This window comes from Neopsephotus bourkii, unplaced genomic scaffold, assembly GCF_033783945.1.
Source record: "Neopsephotus bourkii isolate Nb327-2 ecotype Australia unplaced genomic scaffold, CSIRO-AGI_Nbou_v1 NB_274, whole genome shotgun sequence".
Lineage (NCBI taxonomy): Eukaryota > Metazoa > Chordata > Aves > Psittaciformes > Psittacidae > Neopsephotus > Neopsephotus bourkii.
In genome coordinates, this window is record NW_026900783.1 from 444,176 (window position 1) to 458,580 (window position 14,405).

Here is a 14,405-nt window from a genome sequence, read left to right on the forward strand (position 1 = left end):
CAAGCACAATGAAATTCAATAACCGAGTCTCTCCTTCTGGTGAACTTGTGCAGTTGGAACAGGAACGCAGAGCTGTTTATCCACCATAGGCCTCCCCGGGCTCGGAAAATATGCACCTGACCTTTGAGGAGACTATAGCATCCTCCACAGAGAGCACCTCTGTGCAAACACCTCAGTGGCACAGGAGCAAAGTAAATAACACAGGGGACAGGCTCCAGCCCGCAGGCATGTGGGCTTGTGGAGACATCAGAGATGCTCCGTTGCTGCCCAGTCATATATCTGAGGGCAAAGGGGGGAAGCAGGAGCTGAGATTCCCCCCCCTTCTGCACCATTTAGCCATAAAACAACTTTCCCTGTCAGCCAGACACATGATCTTTGTGGATCATAACCAAGTTTAAGGGGATTAGGAAGCATCATGGCAGGGAAGTGCCCTGAACAAGTCAAGTGTGTGCCTACAGCAGCTTTTTAGCTCCTTTGTACCTCTGTAGATGAGATCACAGTGGTCTGTTTGTATCCCTTGCTGGAAGTGAGAGCAGAGCAATAATGAGCGAAGGGATAAACCTGCTTCCTGACTTGTTGTTCTGTTTTATTCTTGTCTTTTCTTTCTGTTTTCCTTCTTTCTTTGTGTCTTGCTGGGATTTTCTATTATCGCTGAGTCAGACACAGATTTATCGGCTGCAAGTATGATTAATTTCCAGTTTGCACCTTGTTCTGATCTCAGAGCAAACCATCCTGCCTCTTTGGTTTCTTGATGTTCTTGAAAGCAAGAGAAAATCTGAGCTCTGAGCAAAATAGCCAGGCCCCTTTCTCCAAAAGGAGCCATGCTGAGGTTTCACTGTGAGCATCCTAGAGGGGAAGAACACGATTTAGCACCTTTTCTTTCTCCAAACCGCTAACCTGCTATGGTTTTACAAGGGTTGGGGTTATACCAATAGATCCTGCAGACAGGTTTGGGTCTATTCTTTCATTTTTTATTGGTTTGATCCCTTAGCAAAGGCACACAATGACAGTTTAAACACTTTAGATTTACTACTGTTCTGGGGGAGGGAAGCATGTTTTAAAGCTTATAGGCCTAATAACTTTATTAAGTTGCTCTGTTAAGTCTTATTAAAGCTCTATAGGCTTATCATTAAGTTTTGTGTTGTGCTTCCTATGTTTTTCATGGGAAAACCAAACCAGAGTGGCAGCGAGGTGCAATACACTGTTCCTTTAATGAATCAAGCAAGAGGGAAGAGGTGATGTTATTGGCTTTGCAGGAAAGTGAAGATATTGCTGCTAATTTATTCTCATAAAATGCAAATTTTATGGATGCTGGGAATTTTTATTATGGCTCTTGATGATTTGTCTGACCTATGATACCTGCCAGGAACTTTACCTGGGAGCAAAGCCTCAGACTGGATGCTCTGCAGACAGAAGCGAAGACAGAAATGTCAATTGCCACTTGTTCTGTTAAACCTGATTCATCCAAACTTGAAGTGGGAATATCTTGAATGTACCTAAATCTCCATATACACTTCATGCATGCAAATCACAGTGGTGGTGAGTTAAACTGCATCCTGAATAGCTAGAGAAAAATAAACTCCAAGAAGTGGGAGTCAAACATGTGGGCTTGAATGTTCACTCTGTTCAGATAACACCACTCCCGTGTGTCTCAGAGGTGGAGAAACCCCTTGAGCCCGGTTCTGGGTTTGTGATGTCTCAATAACTCACACTTGTCTAAGTGCCATCTGCATCCTTCTTGTGTGGAAGCAGTTTATGGCTGCTCAGCTGATCAAAGCCTTTGAAAAGATGGAATTTCCTCTTGGATTTTTGGGGGCAAAACCCCAAACATGACTTGCCTGTCTCTTCTTAGAGTCAGGTCCTAAAGCCAGGTTAGACAGAGTCTTGGGCAACACAGTTTAGTGGGAGGTGTCCCTGCCCCTGGCAGGGGGTTGGAACTAGGTCATCTTAAGGTCCTTTCCAACCCAAACCATTCTGTGATTCTATGATTCTATGACCGCACTCTGTCATAGATGAGGTTTTGACAGAACTAGAAACAGAAATCAGATGACAGAGTTTTGCTAAGATGTTACTGTGGTACACATCCATATATATAATATGAGTGTGAATGAAATCCATGCAAACCCTCAGGTGAACCATTATTTATTTAGTGTTCAGACCAGATGCAATTGGTTTTGCAAAATGCTTGAGAGATTTGCTGCTACAGTTGCCTCTTTCCTTTTCCTACCTGCTGTTTGAAACATCCTGAACAAGCGTATTTGATCATCTTCTTGTCCTTCCTTACAAAGTCACACAGGAGCTGTCTTCCCAGGTTGTTTGAGCTTTCTGTAACCTGCTGCTTTGTTCCAGGCTCCTCAAAGCTTCATCCTGCCTGAGCCAGCATGGCCATGTCCTTGGGAGCTGCTTGGTGGCCTTCTTGGTTGTCCTTTCACCACCTGCTCATGCTGAAGTTGCCTACAGAGAGTCTCTGGGCATCTGTCATGTCCAGAGATTGCGAGCTAGAAATGTGGCCAAATCCACTCTTCTAGAGAGATAAGATAAAGGTAAGAATGGGAGGTACTGACCAGGCATAATGGGAGGTGACATGGTCTAGAGTGACATGGCTCTGTTCAACCTCACTGTCCAGTGACACAAATGACTCAATCTGGTCTAGTGGAAGGTGTCCCTGCCCATGGCAGGGGTTGGAACTGGGCTTTAAGGTCCCTTCCAATCCCAAGCAGTCTGTGATTCTATGATTCCATGATTTTTAAATCCTAAATCAGTAATGCACCAAAGGTCACCCATAGAGTCTAAGGCACAAACTCCGACAGTGAACCTTTAAGTCCTGAACCTTTATCACAAGCCTGTTCTTGTCCCTCAACTTCCACAAATAATGTTGTGTGAAGGTTCATTTTGTATGAAAATGGAGTGAAATGAAATGCAGATACAATGAAAGCTGACACTAAACTGTGCTCAAGCAGAATCCAACCCGAACTGCTTTTCACTGCAGCAGAAACATGGGCTAATCCGCTTATCAGTGGGAGTTGGAGGTCCTGTACGAGTCGGAACAGGATGTTCAATTCAAGCAAAAGGATTTTCTCTCTGAATAAGAGGACACCTACTGAATATGCAAATAGTCAAATGTTCTCTTGACGGTTCTTATAAATGGATTGCTTACTGTGGTGTTTAAATGAGGTTAATTTCATCTTATATTTCTATACTCCTGTTGGGCCTGAAGAATCTTGAAGTACTTTACCAGCAACTACAAACATGTACTTTTTAGAAGTAATTTAAGTCATTGGACTATATCTATCAGCCACTGACAGTATCAGCACCACCATGTACAGTGATGATGAAAAACTGCTCAACCATAATCTGAGATTAAATTATGAATTCTTCTATAAAACGTGATAAAGGCTCTCACATAGAATCACAGAATAGTTCGGGTAGGAAGGGATCTTCAAAGGTCATCTTGTCCAACCGCCCTGCAATGAGCAGGGATATCTTCAACTAGATCAGGTTGCCCAGAATCACATCCAGCCTGACTTTGAATGGCTTCTATACATACATACAAACCACTATATTTCTCCTGGCCTTACCCGAAGGCCTTGCTGCTTTCTAGTCCCTGGAATTAAATGCATCTACATCAAGAGACTGAATGTTCCAGTTAAAGTTGCCGCAATTTATAACAGTCCTGTCTCTCAGAAGGCTCACACAGAGTTCCCTTCTGGAGCGCTTGTGCATTGATTTTCCAGGGTAAACACTGATGGCAAAGCAACGTTCGAGGCTGCTGAGTCACTGGTGTGTGTCTGACACCGTGTCACTGTCAAAAAGAGGGGGAAAAGAAGGAATTTCATGGTTTTCAGCATTCCCTCACCTGTGCCGTGTGACATTCACAGACTTCGTGGGACTTTTCGCTGCTTTTACAGACCCTGTTTAAATAAACCACAGGATGCTCTGAAATATTAAGCAGCTAAATTAAATGTTGCACGATAAAATTGTTTGAAGGAACAAATGATGCTCTTGGACATTAAACATTTGCTACATTGATGGGAATTAACAGAATTTATTAATCCTATAGAAGACCTGATTGAATAAACTTGACATAGGCTAAGATAGGTCTGCATGCAAGTGAAGAAATTAATGCCCAAAGAACTTAAGTTCCAAAAAAAAGACACTTAAAATTTGGGTGCATTAAATCTAAGCATGTAAAAAGAAAGGGTAAGAAAAAGAAAATGCCATATGTATTGTTTTATGTTTGTATGTTTTATGTTCTTTACTGTGAAGGTGGTGAGGCACTGGAATGGGCTGCCCAATGCTCCATCCCTGAGATGCTCAAGGCCAGGTTGGACAGAGCCTTGGGGGACATGGTCTAGAGTGAGGCATCCATGCTCGTGGCAAGCGATTGGAACTGGATGAGCTTAAGGTCCTTTCCAGCCCAAACTGTTTGATGGTGCTATGATTCTATGTACTGTGGCTGCTCTGAGTATAATTCTTTGAGGAGGTTTCTATCTAAAATGCAGTTTTACTCTTTTTCCCTTGCAGACAGGCTTTACAAGGTCTTGATCTGTTATATTGGAAGTGGTAAAACATTCTTGAAATGTGTTTTTGAAATCTTTAGACCTTTGACCACATTTGCTATGATGATACAGACTTAACAGTAAACCCACTTGAGAGACATTTTAATGCAACACTTTAAATGAAATCAATGGGTAGTTTCAGAATGGCAGCTGAATGTGTGTTCTTGCCATTTTCCCATTTAACGAGAAGAAAAGGCCAAACAAGGACCAATTAGTCATAATAAAATAAGCTTTGATGACATTTTCACTCCTGAACTCTGGTATAAAACAGTCATCTAAGAAAGAACTGAAAGGATATATGAGGAATTTGGTAGTATAACTGCATGAACATACACATACAATCCTGAGTGAAAAATGATCAGGTAAAGGCACTGTGGATTACTTTGTATATGGAGAAAATGTGCTAGCTGTGGGTTTATGTGTATGCATGGAGCTTTTTGCTTCATTTAGTATTAACTTATAATTGATCTCAGTCTCCCTTTGAAGTCTATGCAGGTTAAACTCTGTTTTCATTCTTTGGATCTCCATGATGTTCGTGTGCTCGAGTTACCCTGTCGTCTCTTCCATGGTAAGTCATGTGCCCTGCTTGCTTGAAGATGATGAGCTTCATTTCTTTTAAATAGCTATTTTATTTCAATTAGTGGGTTTTGCTTGCCTGTTTCCTTGTTGTTTTATAAAATGAAAAAAGTTTCTTGTATTAAAGCCATTGCTTAAATATTATTACCTGATTTTCCTGGAGTACAGCTCAGTTTTTGCTTTAGTTACTAATAAAATATGCAAGCATCTAAAATAATCATGTGAGAAATCTATTTCATATTTAATGTGCAGTGTGAGGAGCTGAAATATTGTATGGAAAGGAGAAAAACATCGATCTCCTCTCCACCTGAGTCCCTTGTCTACATCAAATAGGTACCACAAGATATATGTATTCATTTCACTTATTGCTAGCTAGTTTATAAAGCAACACATTTATCTATCACTGTTAGTGTGAAAGTAAGGAGCAATTCTTATATAAAGTTATGGAAAATTATTGCATAGAATCAGTAATACAAATGTGATTGAACTATGAAAGTAGCATAGCCCATAGAACTGAAGTGAACAGGTTACTTAAATAATTCTGACATCCTTTCAGCTGCTGATCTTGACCAGTTTATTTACCACAACACATTCCTGGTCAAACCACACATTTAAGACTTTGCCATTGTGGAATGAGATACTTTATTTCTACTGATATTCAATTTCCCTGCTTTGGACAAAGTCTCCTTTAGATTCGCTGTTTCTTTATTGCTGTAAAATCAACTCTAGGAGCCATGGTTCAGATTTCTTTTTCTCCTCTGATGTGTTTTCCATCGTAACCTTTTCATTAAGGTGATGTGTCGCTAGCAGATATAGTGGCTACTCCTAAAGCTCTTTATTTTATTGATGTGAAATTCCTGTTAGCCTTAATCTACTCATCACTCGGTCTCTCTGTATGTTTTCTGCTGTAAATGCTGAATCATTTTTCATTTCTGACCACAATAGTTTAGATGTAGATCAATCTGAGTAGCCACAGTTCTTAATGTCAATGATACTACAGCTAAAATGAGTTTAATTATTTCAATGAATATCTTGCATGTCAAAATAACAGTAATTTATTCAGCAGTGAAATCCCCGTGTAGGTTGTGAGATAGGAGCTAAAAATTCAGAGGGGAATTTCTCTATGCCTGTGTTCCTTGCATAAAATATTTTTCCTTGTTAGGGAAGCCTTCAGCCTGGGGAACAAACCCAGCCCCGGTGCATGCTCGTGCTTGAGGAGGAATCATTAATCTACCTTTTATACGCACAGAACAGGCAAAAGAAATATTAAGCACTAAGCAATATTAATAAAAGCAATAGCGTACTGAATTAAAACTAATCTTAGTGAAGCTAATGGCAGTTTTGCCATCAATTCCAGTGAAGGCAGATGTTAACCCTGTGGCTTTGCATGCAACTGTTTCCCAAGCAAGAATGCTTGAGACATTTAGACAGCCTTAGTAAGTAATAGTTCTTTCAGATAGATCATCTACAAGCTTGTAAATCGCAATGTGCTGCAAGATGCACGCAGCAGCTATAGGCATGCCAGGGAATGTCTGAGTTTAAATTCAATGTTAACTCCAATGCAATTTAAATTCGTGAAGGTTTTTATGTTGTTTAACTTTTTATACTGTAAACCTTTATGGGTTTTAATCTAGACCTTTTAAAACTCCCCTTACTACTTTGTCATTACTGAACTTACGTTATATCTAAGTTTAACATATTACCTTAGCTAGTTGTAACTACTAGAAAGCTTCTCCCACAGATTTCTGCTTTGCAGGTATTATCATTTCCTCTTATCCATCATTTGAGCTACATGACTCCCCCCAAGTGATGACAAGACGCTGTTTCATTTTACAGCAGTAAACATACATGCTACTCTAGGGAAATGGTGTGACATGCCACAACTGGTCAACATCATGGAAAACAATTCATTTCATACCCTAAACGTACTTGCGGCAGTATGAGTAATTTATACCAGACATACCACTGTGAAGTCTTCTAGAAAACTAGGAAAGATCTGACTTGGAATATGAGGAATCTTTAGCAAACAGCAGTTCATCTTTGGCATTTGAAGCATGAAGGGTTTTTCTGTTTCTACTTTGCTTTTTCTACTGACCACGTCCTGGCAAATACACAAATTCATAATGTTACCTTTCCTTATCTCTCTTTTTCTCTTTCTTCCTGTTTTATCTTCAGAGCAGCAATCCCTCCTATTTGAATTGCCAGCTGTATGGGAAATCTGATTACTGCCTGGTCCTGCTGAATAACTGCTTGGCCAAGGTGGGCAGGAGCGAAGAAGTGGCTGTTTTAAAGCCTTACCTGGAGATGCCATTCAATAAAAGGTCCTTTCGCAACGGGGTTGGATCAGGAATGAAAAAAACTTCCTCTCGAAGAGCAAAGTCATAAACAAGTGTTCAAAACCGCAGCCCCGGTTTTAGATCTGATGTTTAACTCTGTGCTTAAACCCATTTGAATGCTTTCTGATGATAACGCCAACAGAGACAAATGTACCCGTGTCTTCAGTGTGTAAAGAGAGGTTGATTTCAAAGAGCACAAGCCAAGGGGAGCAGATGGGATTGCTCAGAAGGGGCTTTGTTTCCAAAAGTTATAGGATCATCAAATTTTGTGTTGAAGGTTTTCATTCGGTGAATTCCCCTTCTTTGTAAAGCCTCAGATTCAATCAGGTTGCTCTTGATTAATACAGAAATAATTCTGCACTTTGAATAGATGTGTGCATGCAGTCCCTTGGGAGGACTGATGGTGTTACTCCCATAGAGGCTAACTCACCGGCAAAGCAAAGCATGCTTGTACCTTTCTGTCCCAAACCACATTTACTTGAAACCAACCATTCTGGCAACTGTAAGACAGATTTAAGGTACATTTCATTTGAGATTCCCAAAAGTATCAAGGGCCACTGCTGAAAGAGAGAATCAGGCCCTACTTGTAACTGGTAGTTTCTCTTTCATAGTTATTTAAAATGACTTTAGCAGGAAATAATCCCTTAAGATGTGTCATTTCATTTCCAGAGAAATCACTCTAAGGCCGTGTATCAGTGCTGCTCTCTTTGCCTCAATTAATTGACTTACATAGGAAACACACGTCTGATGAAATGTGCCAAACGTCGTTTCTGTTCATCTGCTACAGCTGTGCTGCAGTAATTAACAATAAGAGGTTTTATTAATTTCCCGGGGGGGGGGGGGGGGGGCGAAGGTCATTTGGTCTGAAAATATGGAAATGTGGTGTGTAGGAAAGGTCATCTGCTGAGTTACGTCTGTGTGAGCTTTACCTCGTGGCTGTCCCCTCCAAAAGCAGTGTAACAAGCTGTGACATTGGCTTGCAAACGTTGCGTGTCCATGTGATGCATTCTGGATTCCAAGCTAAGATAACAATAAATCACTACGTGGATGCTTTCTAATATTTCCCTGTTAACTATCAAAACCCAAGAGATCAGTATTAAACCTAGAATATGGTTGACTGGCATGATCAACTCCACAAAGCCCATTCCTCTGCTTTGCACCCCAGAGCCCATGGAGAAATGTGGCTCAAGCTGTGCTAGTGCCATAGTGGGTTTTGGGACTGCAGCTGCCTAATTCCTGGCTGGTTCCAGGAGATCAAACACACTCCTGTCTGCATTTGTCCCTGCTGAAATGTTTAAAGCATCATATATTTAAAAGCTGCTTAAACACTTAGACTCCTTCTGGGTACCGCTAGTGTCTAGGTTGCTTAGCTCTTGAAGCCCACTGACACCTAGAGACCTTTAAAAATGCATAAGGAAAATGTTAGATAATTATTATTCTTATGCACTCTGTCCTGTGTAATGTCTGGAGGGGGGAAGCCCAGGCCAGCATGCAGGAGTTTCACTGCAGCAGGGCATTAACCCTGTTTCATTCATTCTTGGCCGCTGTGATTTCAGATATGACCCATGTCCTGCAAATGCAATTTTTTCAACTCAAACACTCTAAAGCTGTGTCCAGAGCTGACCAAGAAGGAGGATTTTTAATGCCTTTGGCCATGGAAAGCTGAAGGGCTGAGCATGACTTGGGTGTCTAAAGGAGGGCCACGGGGATGCTGCGAGGACTGGAGCAGCTCTGCTCTGGAGCCAGGCTGAGAGAGCTGGGCTGGGGCAGCCTGGAGAAGAGAAGGCTCCTGAAGGGGAGAACTTAGAGCAGCTCCAGTGCCTAAAGGGGGTAAAGGAAACCTGGAGAGGGGCTTGGGACAAGGGCCTGTAGGGACAGGCCAAGGGGAATGGCTTGAACCTGCCCGAGGGGAGACTGAGCTGAGCTCTTAGGCAGAAGCTCTTCCCTGTGAGGGTGCTGAGGCGCTGGCACAGGGTGCCCAGAGAAGCTGTGGCTGCCCCATCCCTGGCAGTGCTCAAGGCCAGGTTGGACACAGGGGCTTGGAGCAAGCTGCTCCAGTGGAAGGTGTCCCTGCCCGTGGCAGGGGTTGGAGCTGGGTGAGCTTTAAGGTCCCTCCCGATACAAAGACTGCTGAGCATGCAGGTAAGCACCACTGGGAGGTATCAAACCAAACCCTGTGTGCAGGGTCCCACCCCTGGCGCTTCTTCCTTTTCAGCACAGGTAAAGGAAGGTACACAGATTAAATCATGTCCTTATGCAGGCACAAAGTGTGTCTTCTGCATCTGTCTGTACTCAGTGAGGTGGAGGTGTTCTGTCGCAATGCAGCTACCTGGAGTGGCTCTGTCCCGCTCCTTGCAGCTCCTATCACCCTCCAACTTATTTTTCAGGAAAGAAAAACAACCCAAGTCCAGATTTATCTTTGTCTTGGGCTTTCACATCCATTTTAGTGAACTTTTTTTCTCCATAATCAAATACATTTCTGCCTTGGTAACCTGTGATAAACAAGGCTGTCTGTAAGCCAACAGAGCTATATGTGTAGCTTTGAAAATCAGCCTCTTCATTTATTGTGCAGGCTATGACTAAGTTGTTTAGTGCTTTGGTAATTGCCTTTGAGCAGGGTATATTCAGGAGGGATGGAGAGTCGGTATCCCCTTGTTTCTAGTGTGGACTGCAAGAAAAATAGCTTCTTGGCTACAGAACAGAAGCCCATTATTTACGATTTAGTCATTCCCTGACAAGCCACTCCACCTTGAGGGATCTGCATGTATCAAAAGGAAGGTATGAGGAGACCACCAAGAGCCATAAGTCTTGCACTCACCCAGATCGCACCAAGCAAGCCTGGGAAGTGTGGGTCATCCAGTTGACTTACAGAAGAGGTTCTGTCACCCGTGGTCTGATCTTGCCATCACCACTCACTGAAAACCCACAGTAGTTACACTGCCTTTGACGTGTAACGCTGAGCTCTGGTCTGAACTTTAAAGGTGGCTTTATTCTGGAAAGATCAGAGAGTAACCTTAGTGATCTCTGTCAGAAAACAAGGATTGGAGGGTGCCATTGCTCAGCACATTACCTTCAGTGCTGACAGGAACTGGAAATGTGACATCCTGTGTGTTTTTTCAGTGCCAAGAGGACAATGGAGCGACTGTAGGCATGCTAGCCTACAGCATACGTAATGTGCTGCAGTGAGTTATGGTCCTTGCTGGAGAACAGGGATTCATTGCTCGGTGATAAGATATTGGGTTGACTTCCCTCACTATTTTTCTTGGCTAACCTAAAAGCAAGGATAAACAAATCTAGAGGGTAGGAGCAGTAATGCTTTGTCAAGGGATTGAGGAGCAAATCAGGCAGCTGGGAATGCCTTGATTCTTGGCCTTTGAAAGTAATTCAGTTTGTGACCTTACATAAGTCACTTCATTTCTACTTGATTTCTCCACCTGAAAAATAAGACATTATCTTCATTAAACCCTTTCATATAAGCAGTGTCACGAGTAGCGGGTCTGGAAGGTGTTTTGGAGGTGTTGGGACAAAGAAGGGTGGTCTCTGCCCATTAATCCAGGTACTGTTGAACAGAGAAGCTGTGGCTGCCCCATCCCTGGCAGTGTTCAAGGCCAGGTTGAACACAGGAGCTTGGAGCAAGCTGCTCTAGTGGAAGCTTTCCCTGCCCGTGGCAGGGGTTGGAACTGGATGAGCTTTAAGGTCCTTTTCAACACAAACCATTCCAGGTTTGTATGATTCTATGAAGCAGGTGAGATGCTTATTTCCTGATGAGTCTGAGTGAGAGGTGTCCTATACACCTGCACTTTCAAAGTCCAGCTGCTATAATTTATTCAACCTTGTGCTAATAATATTATGTATTTTCTTCTTTAAAAAAAAAAAAAAACACATTAAAATGCATTTAAAGGACATGCAGAATCCCTGAATCCATAGGGATTTTTCTTTTACCCTACTTTGCTCTAACTTCTATCTACCTTTGGAAGCTTTGGACATAAGTTTTCACTAATGAGTCCTTGTCTTTGTGCTGTGAGAGCCATCTCTAAGCACAGCAGTCACTATGTTTGGCAGTCAGCCTATCCTGAGCCCTGGGGTTGGTTGGGCTGCTACTGCCCTGCAGGAGCCTGTGCTGCATCCCCATCCCCACCTTGCAAAGGCTTCTGCAAGTTACTGCATGTTGCCTTCTGCTGCTCTGCTCCCTACAAAGGATCTGTGCCTTTGGAGAAGGCAGCTAAGGTTATCACTAGGTGAAAAAGTAAGGAACAAATCCAGTAAAATATGAACAAGGGAAATCTGCCTGCAGACAGGAGGAGGAATTAACATTTCTCTTTTTATTGGCAAGAAAGGCAATTAAACCGCCTAATGTAAGAGCATCTCATTTACTTGAAAGACTGAGAATTAGTTGTTGTAATGACATACCAATACTTGGTGTTCTGATTACCAAACATGTATTAAAGCATATATATATCACATTTAGATTTCCTAATTTGCTATTATTTGCCTGTACATGCGAATTTATTGCCTTAAAATACTGCAAGGATAAAAGGAAGAAGTCTCTTACTGCTTTTAGCTCTGGATATAATTTTGACCTTAAGAAAGAACAAGACAGATATGAGAGAGTATATTAGATGTTATTATGACTGTAATAAAATACAGATAAAAATCATAGTGCAGAAAGACTCTAAGACAACTATTAAGCATTTGTCATAGAAAGAAAATCAAAATTTAACTTATCAGATATTCTGGCACTTTAAAGATTCATCGTGAAAAATTACTTCTAACAGCGAAGCATTTAGGCAATATGTCGTTGATGAGCTGCCTGCTTAAACGCTTCCAGAGTTTGGGAAAAGATAAAGAAATGTCAAAGATAGCTTTTTTATTAGTCTGACAGAATCTTCCCCTAGATTTACATATCTTTTTGATAGCAAACCAGTATGGCATTGCATTTATCTATTAAGAAAACAAGCTGAGCTCATTGTCCTGCCCAAACATACGGTGGTTGGTGAACATAACCCAACCAGAATGTAGCTTGTGGACTGCAAATATGATCCAGCTCTACATCAGACTTCACTCTGGTATTCAGGTTTAGAGCCAGGGGGGATTTTTCTGCCTTTGTGGTGCTAGAAAGACTTTTTCTTCTAATACCTTACTGGATTTGAAGTCATTGGGTTGATTATGCTTAAAATTAAGAATATCTTAAATGCTCAATCAACTGAGACCTATCTCCTCAAAGCCTTCGGTATGAACCTTTCAGAGGACATAAAAGGGCTCAATGCGATAAGAAATGAGCTATCAAGTGCTGCTCTCAAGACATCCTCCACAACTCATTGAAGCCAACAATAAAGATGCTGAGCACCTTCAATGGGCTTTGGATCAGACGCTCAGCGTATTAAGGGTAAGAGTATTTTGTGTTCTCTACTTACTGTCGGCCGAATGAATCCAGTGAATCTCTATGGCAACCCTCAAGCACCTCACAGCAGCTTTGTGCACTAATAGACTTTTCTTCCCAGGAAGCATCCTCATTGATTTTTGTGGTTTGTGCCTGCTGTCTCTTTTAGCCCTCCATATCTTCATTTGGGGACCGTAGCAACACTGGCATTCCAAAACCACAACCAAATGCTGGAGTTGGGAGCTCCACAAGGAGCAGTTGGCTCAGCCTTCATTAGCAGCCACTGCTTTGTAATTAGTAGCATGACACTTGGGTGAACCAAAGGTCTATAAGGGTGTGTGTGTACATTTAGTTAACCACAGAGATGTAAATACAGGAGTGAGCATTATTCTGGCGTGATTTCAGTCCCACTACCACTTTATTTCTTATTATATTTTAAATGAAAAGTCAACAAGCAAATAGATGATGGTTCTACATGTTGCAGTGTTTTGTTGACTTTGTTTTCAAATCAAACGTAAAGAACAAATGGATCTCAACTTGATTCAAAATACAGGAGGGAATCACAGAACCTTAAAATGGTTGGGTTGGAAGGGAACTTAAAGATCAAGGGAGAATAAGCACAAGTGAAAATGTCCATTGGGGGAAAAATCATTGTCATTTAGCAGTTTTGCTCTTCTGCACTATTTCTTTACAACGCTGTTTTAGAATATTATTACAGTAAACAAAGACCTGGAGTCATGATGTATATTGGTAGAAGACTGCTTGATGGTGCTCATTTTCATAGAGTCATTGAATGGTTTGGGTTGGGAAGGACCTTAAGATCATTTGCTTCCAATCCCCCATGCCAGGGTCTTCAGGCTCATGCACATCTACGGTGTTTGATGGGTCTTTCTTAGCACCAGGTGTCTCTGGATGGTGCATCTTTGCACGGGTGTGGGAAATCCATCAATACAGCAGACGGATGAGATGTACCATACTGCAGTGGGAGGTTAGACACACAATTATCATACAGACATCTCCTTTGAGGCCATAAATTAACCTGTCTTAGCTTTAAACCGAGTCCCACTGTTTCTGATTTTCCTGAAGCTACTAAATGGCAGTTGTGGTAACCAGTCACCCTATGTAGAAATGTGTCAGAGATACCACATGTTCCCAGTTTGAAGTCATAAGGGCTTTTGCTACACTTCTATGTATTTTAGATACATGCCATGTTATAAAAAGGGATATTTTTGACTCTGCTTGTCTTTTTGCTTTTTAGTTTTAGCCAGATCTGCAGATTATTCCTACCTACTGGCAATAAGAATGTTGTTAGCGTCCTGGATGTTGGGAGCTGCACAGTCACGAGCATATTTCCTGCTGCTCAGTGATGCCTGGCAAAGTGCATCCTGTGAAATGTCACTTCATTTCATGTTTCTCAGTTTGAAATTCATTTTTACATTCAAAATATGGCAAAATCATTGTTGCACAGAACACCATGGCACGTCAGCAAGGAAGTTAAGTCATGCACTCAAAAGATGCTGGCTTGAGTGCACCATAATCATAGAATCCCATCCT

General features: G+C 41.8%; 1 protein-coding gene across 1 annotated transcript; it reads left to right on the plus strand.

Moving 5' to 3' along the window:
* Positions 1-4,600: 4,600 nt before the first annotated feature.
* Positions 4,601-8,531, plus strand: NPS (neuropeptide S). Its single transcript, XM_061346728.1, has 2 exons — positions 4,601-5,127; positions 7,311-8,531. Exons 1-2 carry the CDS (start codon positions 5,086-5,088, stop codon positions 7,518-7,520), a joined length of 252 nt encoding a protein of 83 aa, XP_061202712.1. The 5' UTR covers positions 4,601-5,085; the 3' UTR covers positions 7,521-8,531.
* Positions 8,532-14,405: the final 5,874 nt, after the last annotated feature.

Excerpts from the sequence above, each read along its gene's own strand:
- NPS (XM_061346728.1), top strand. The coding sequence starts at position 5,086 with ATGATGTTCGTGTGCTCGAGTTACCCTGTCGTCTCTTCCATG. Across the intron at positions 5,128-7,310 it reads ACCCTGTCGTCTCTTCCATG|AGCAGCAATCCCTCCTATTT; the intron begins GTAAGTCATGTG and ends TTTTATCTTCAG.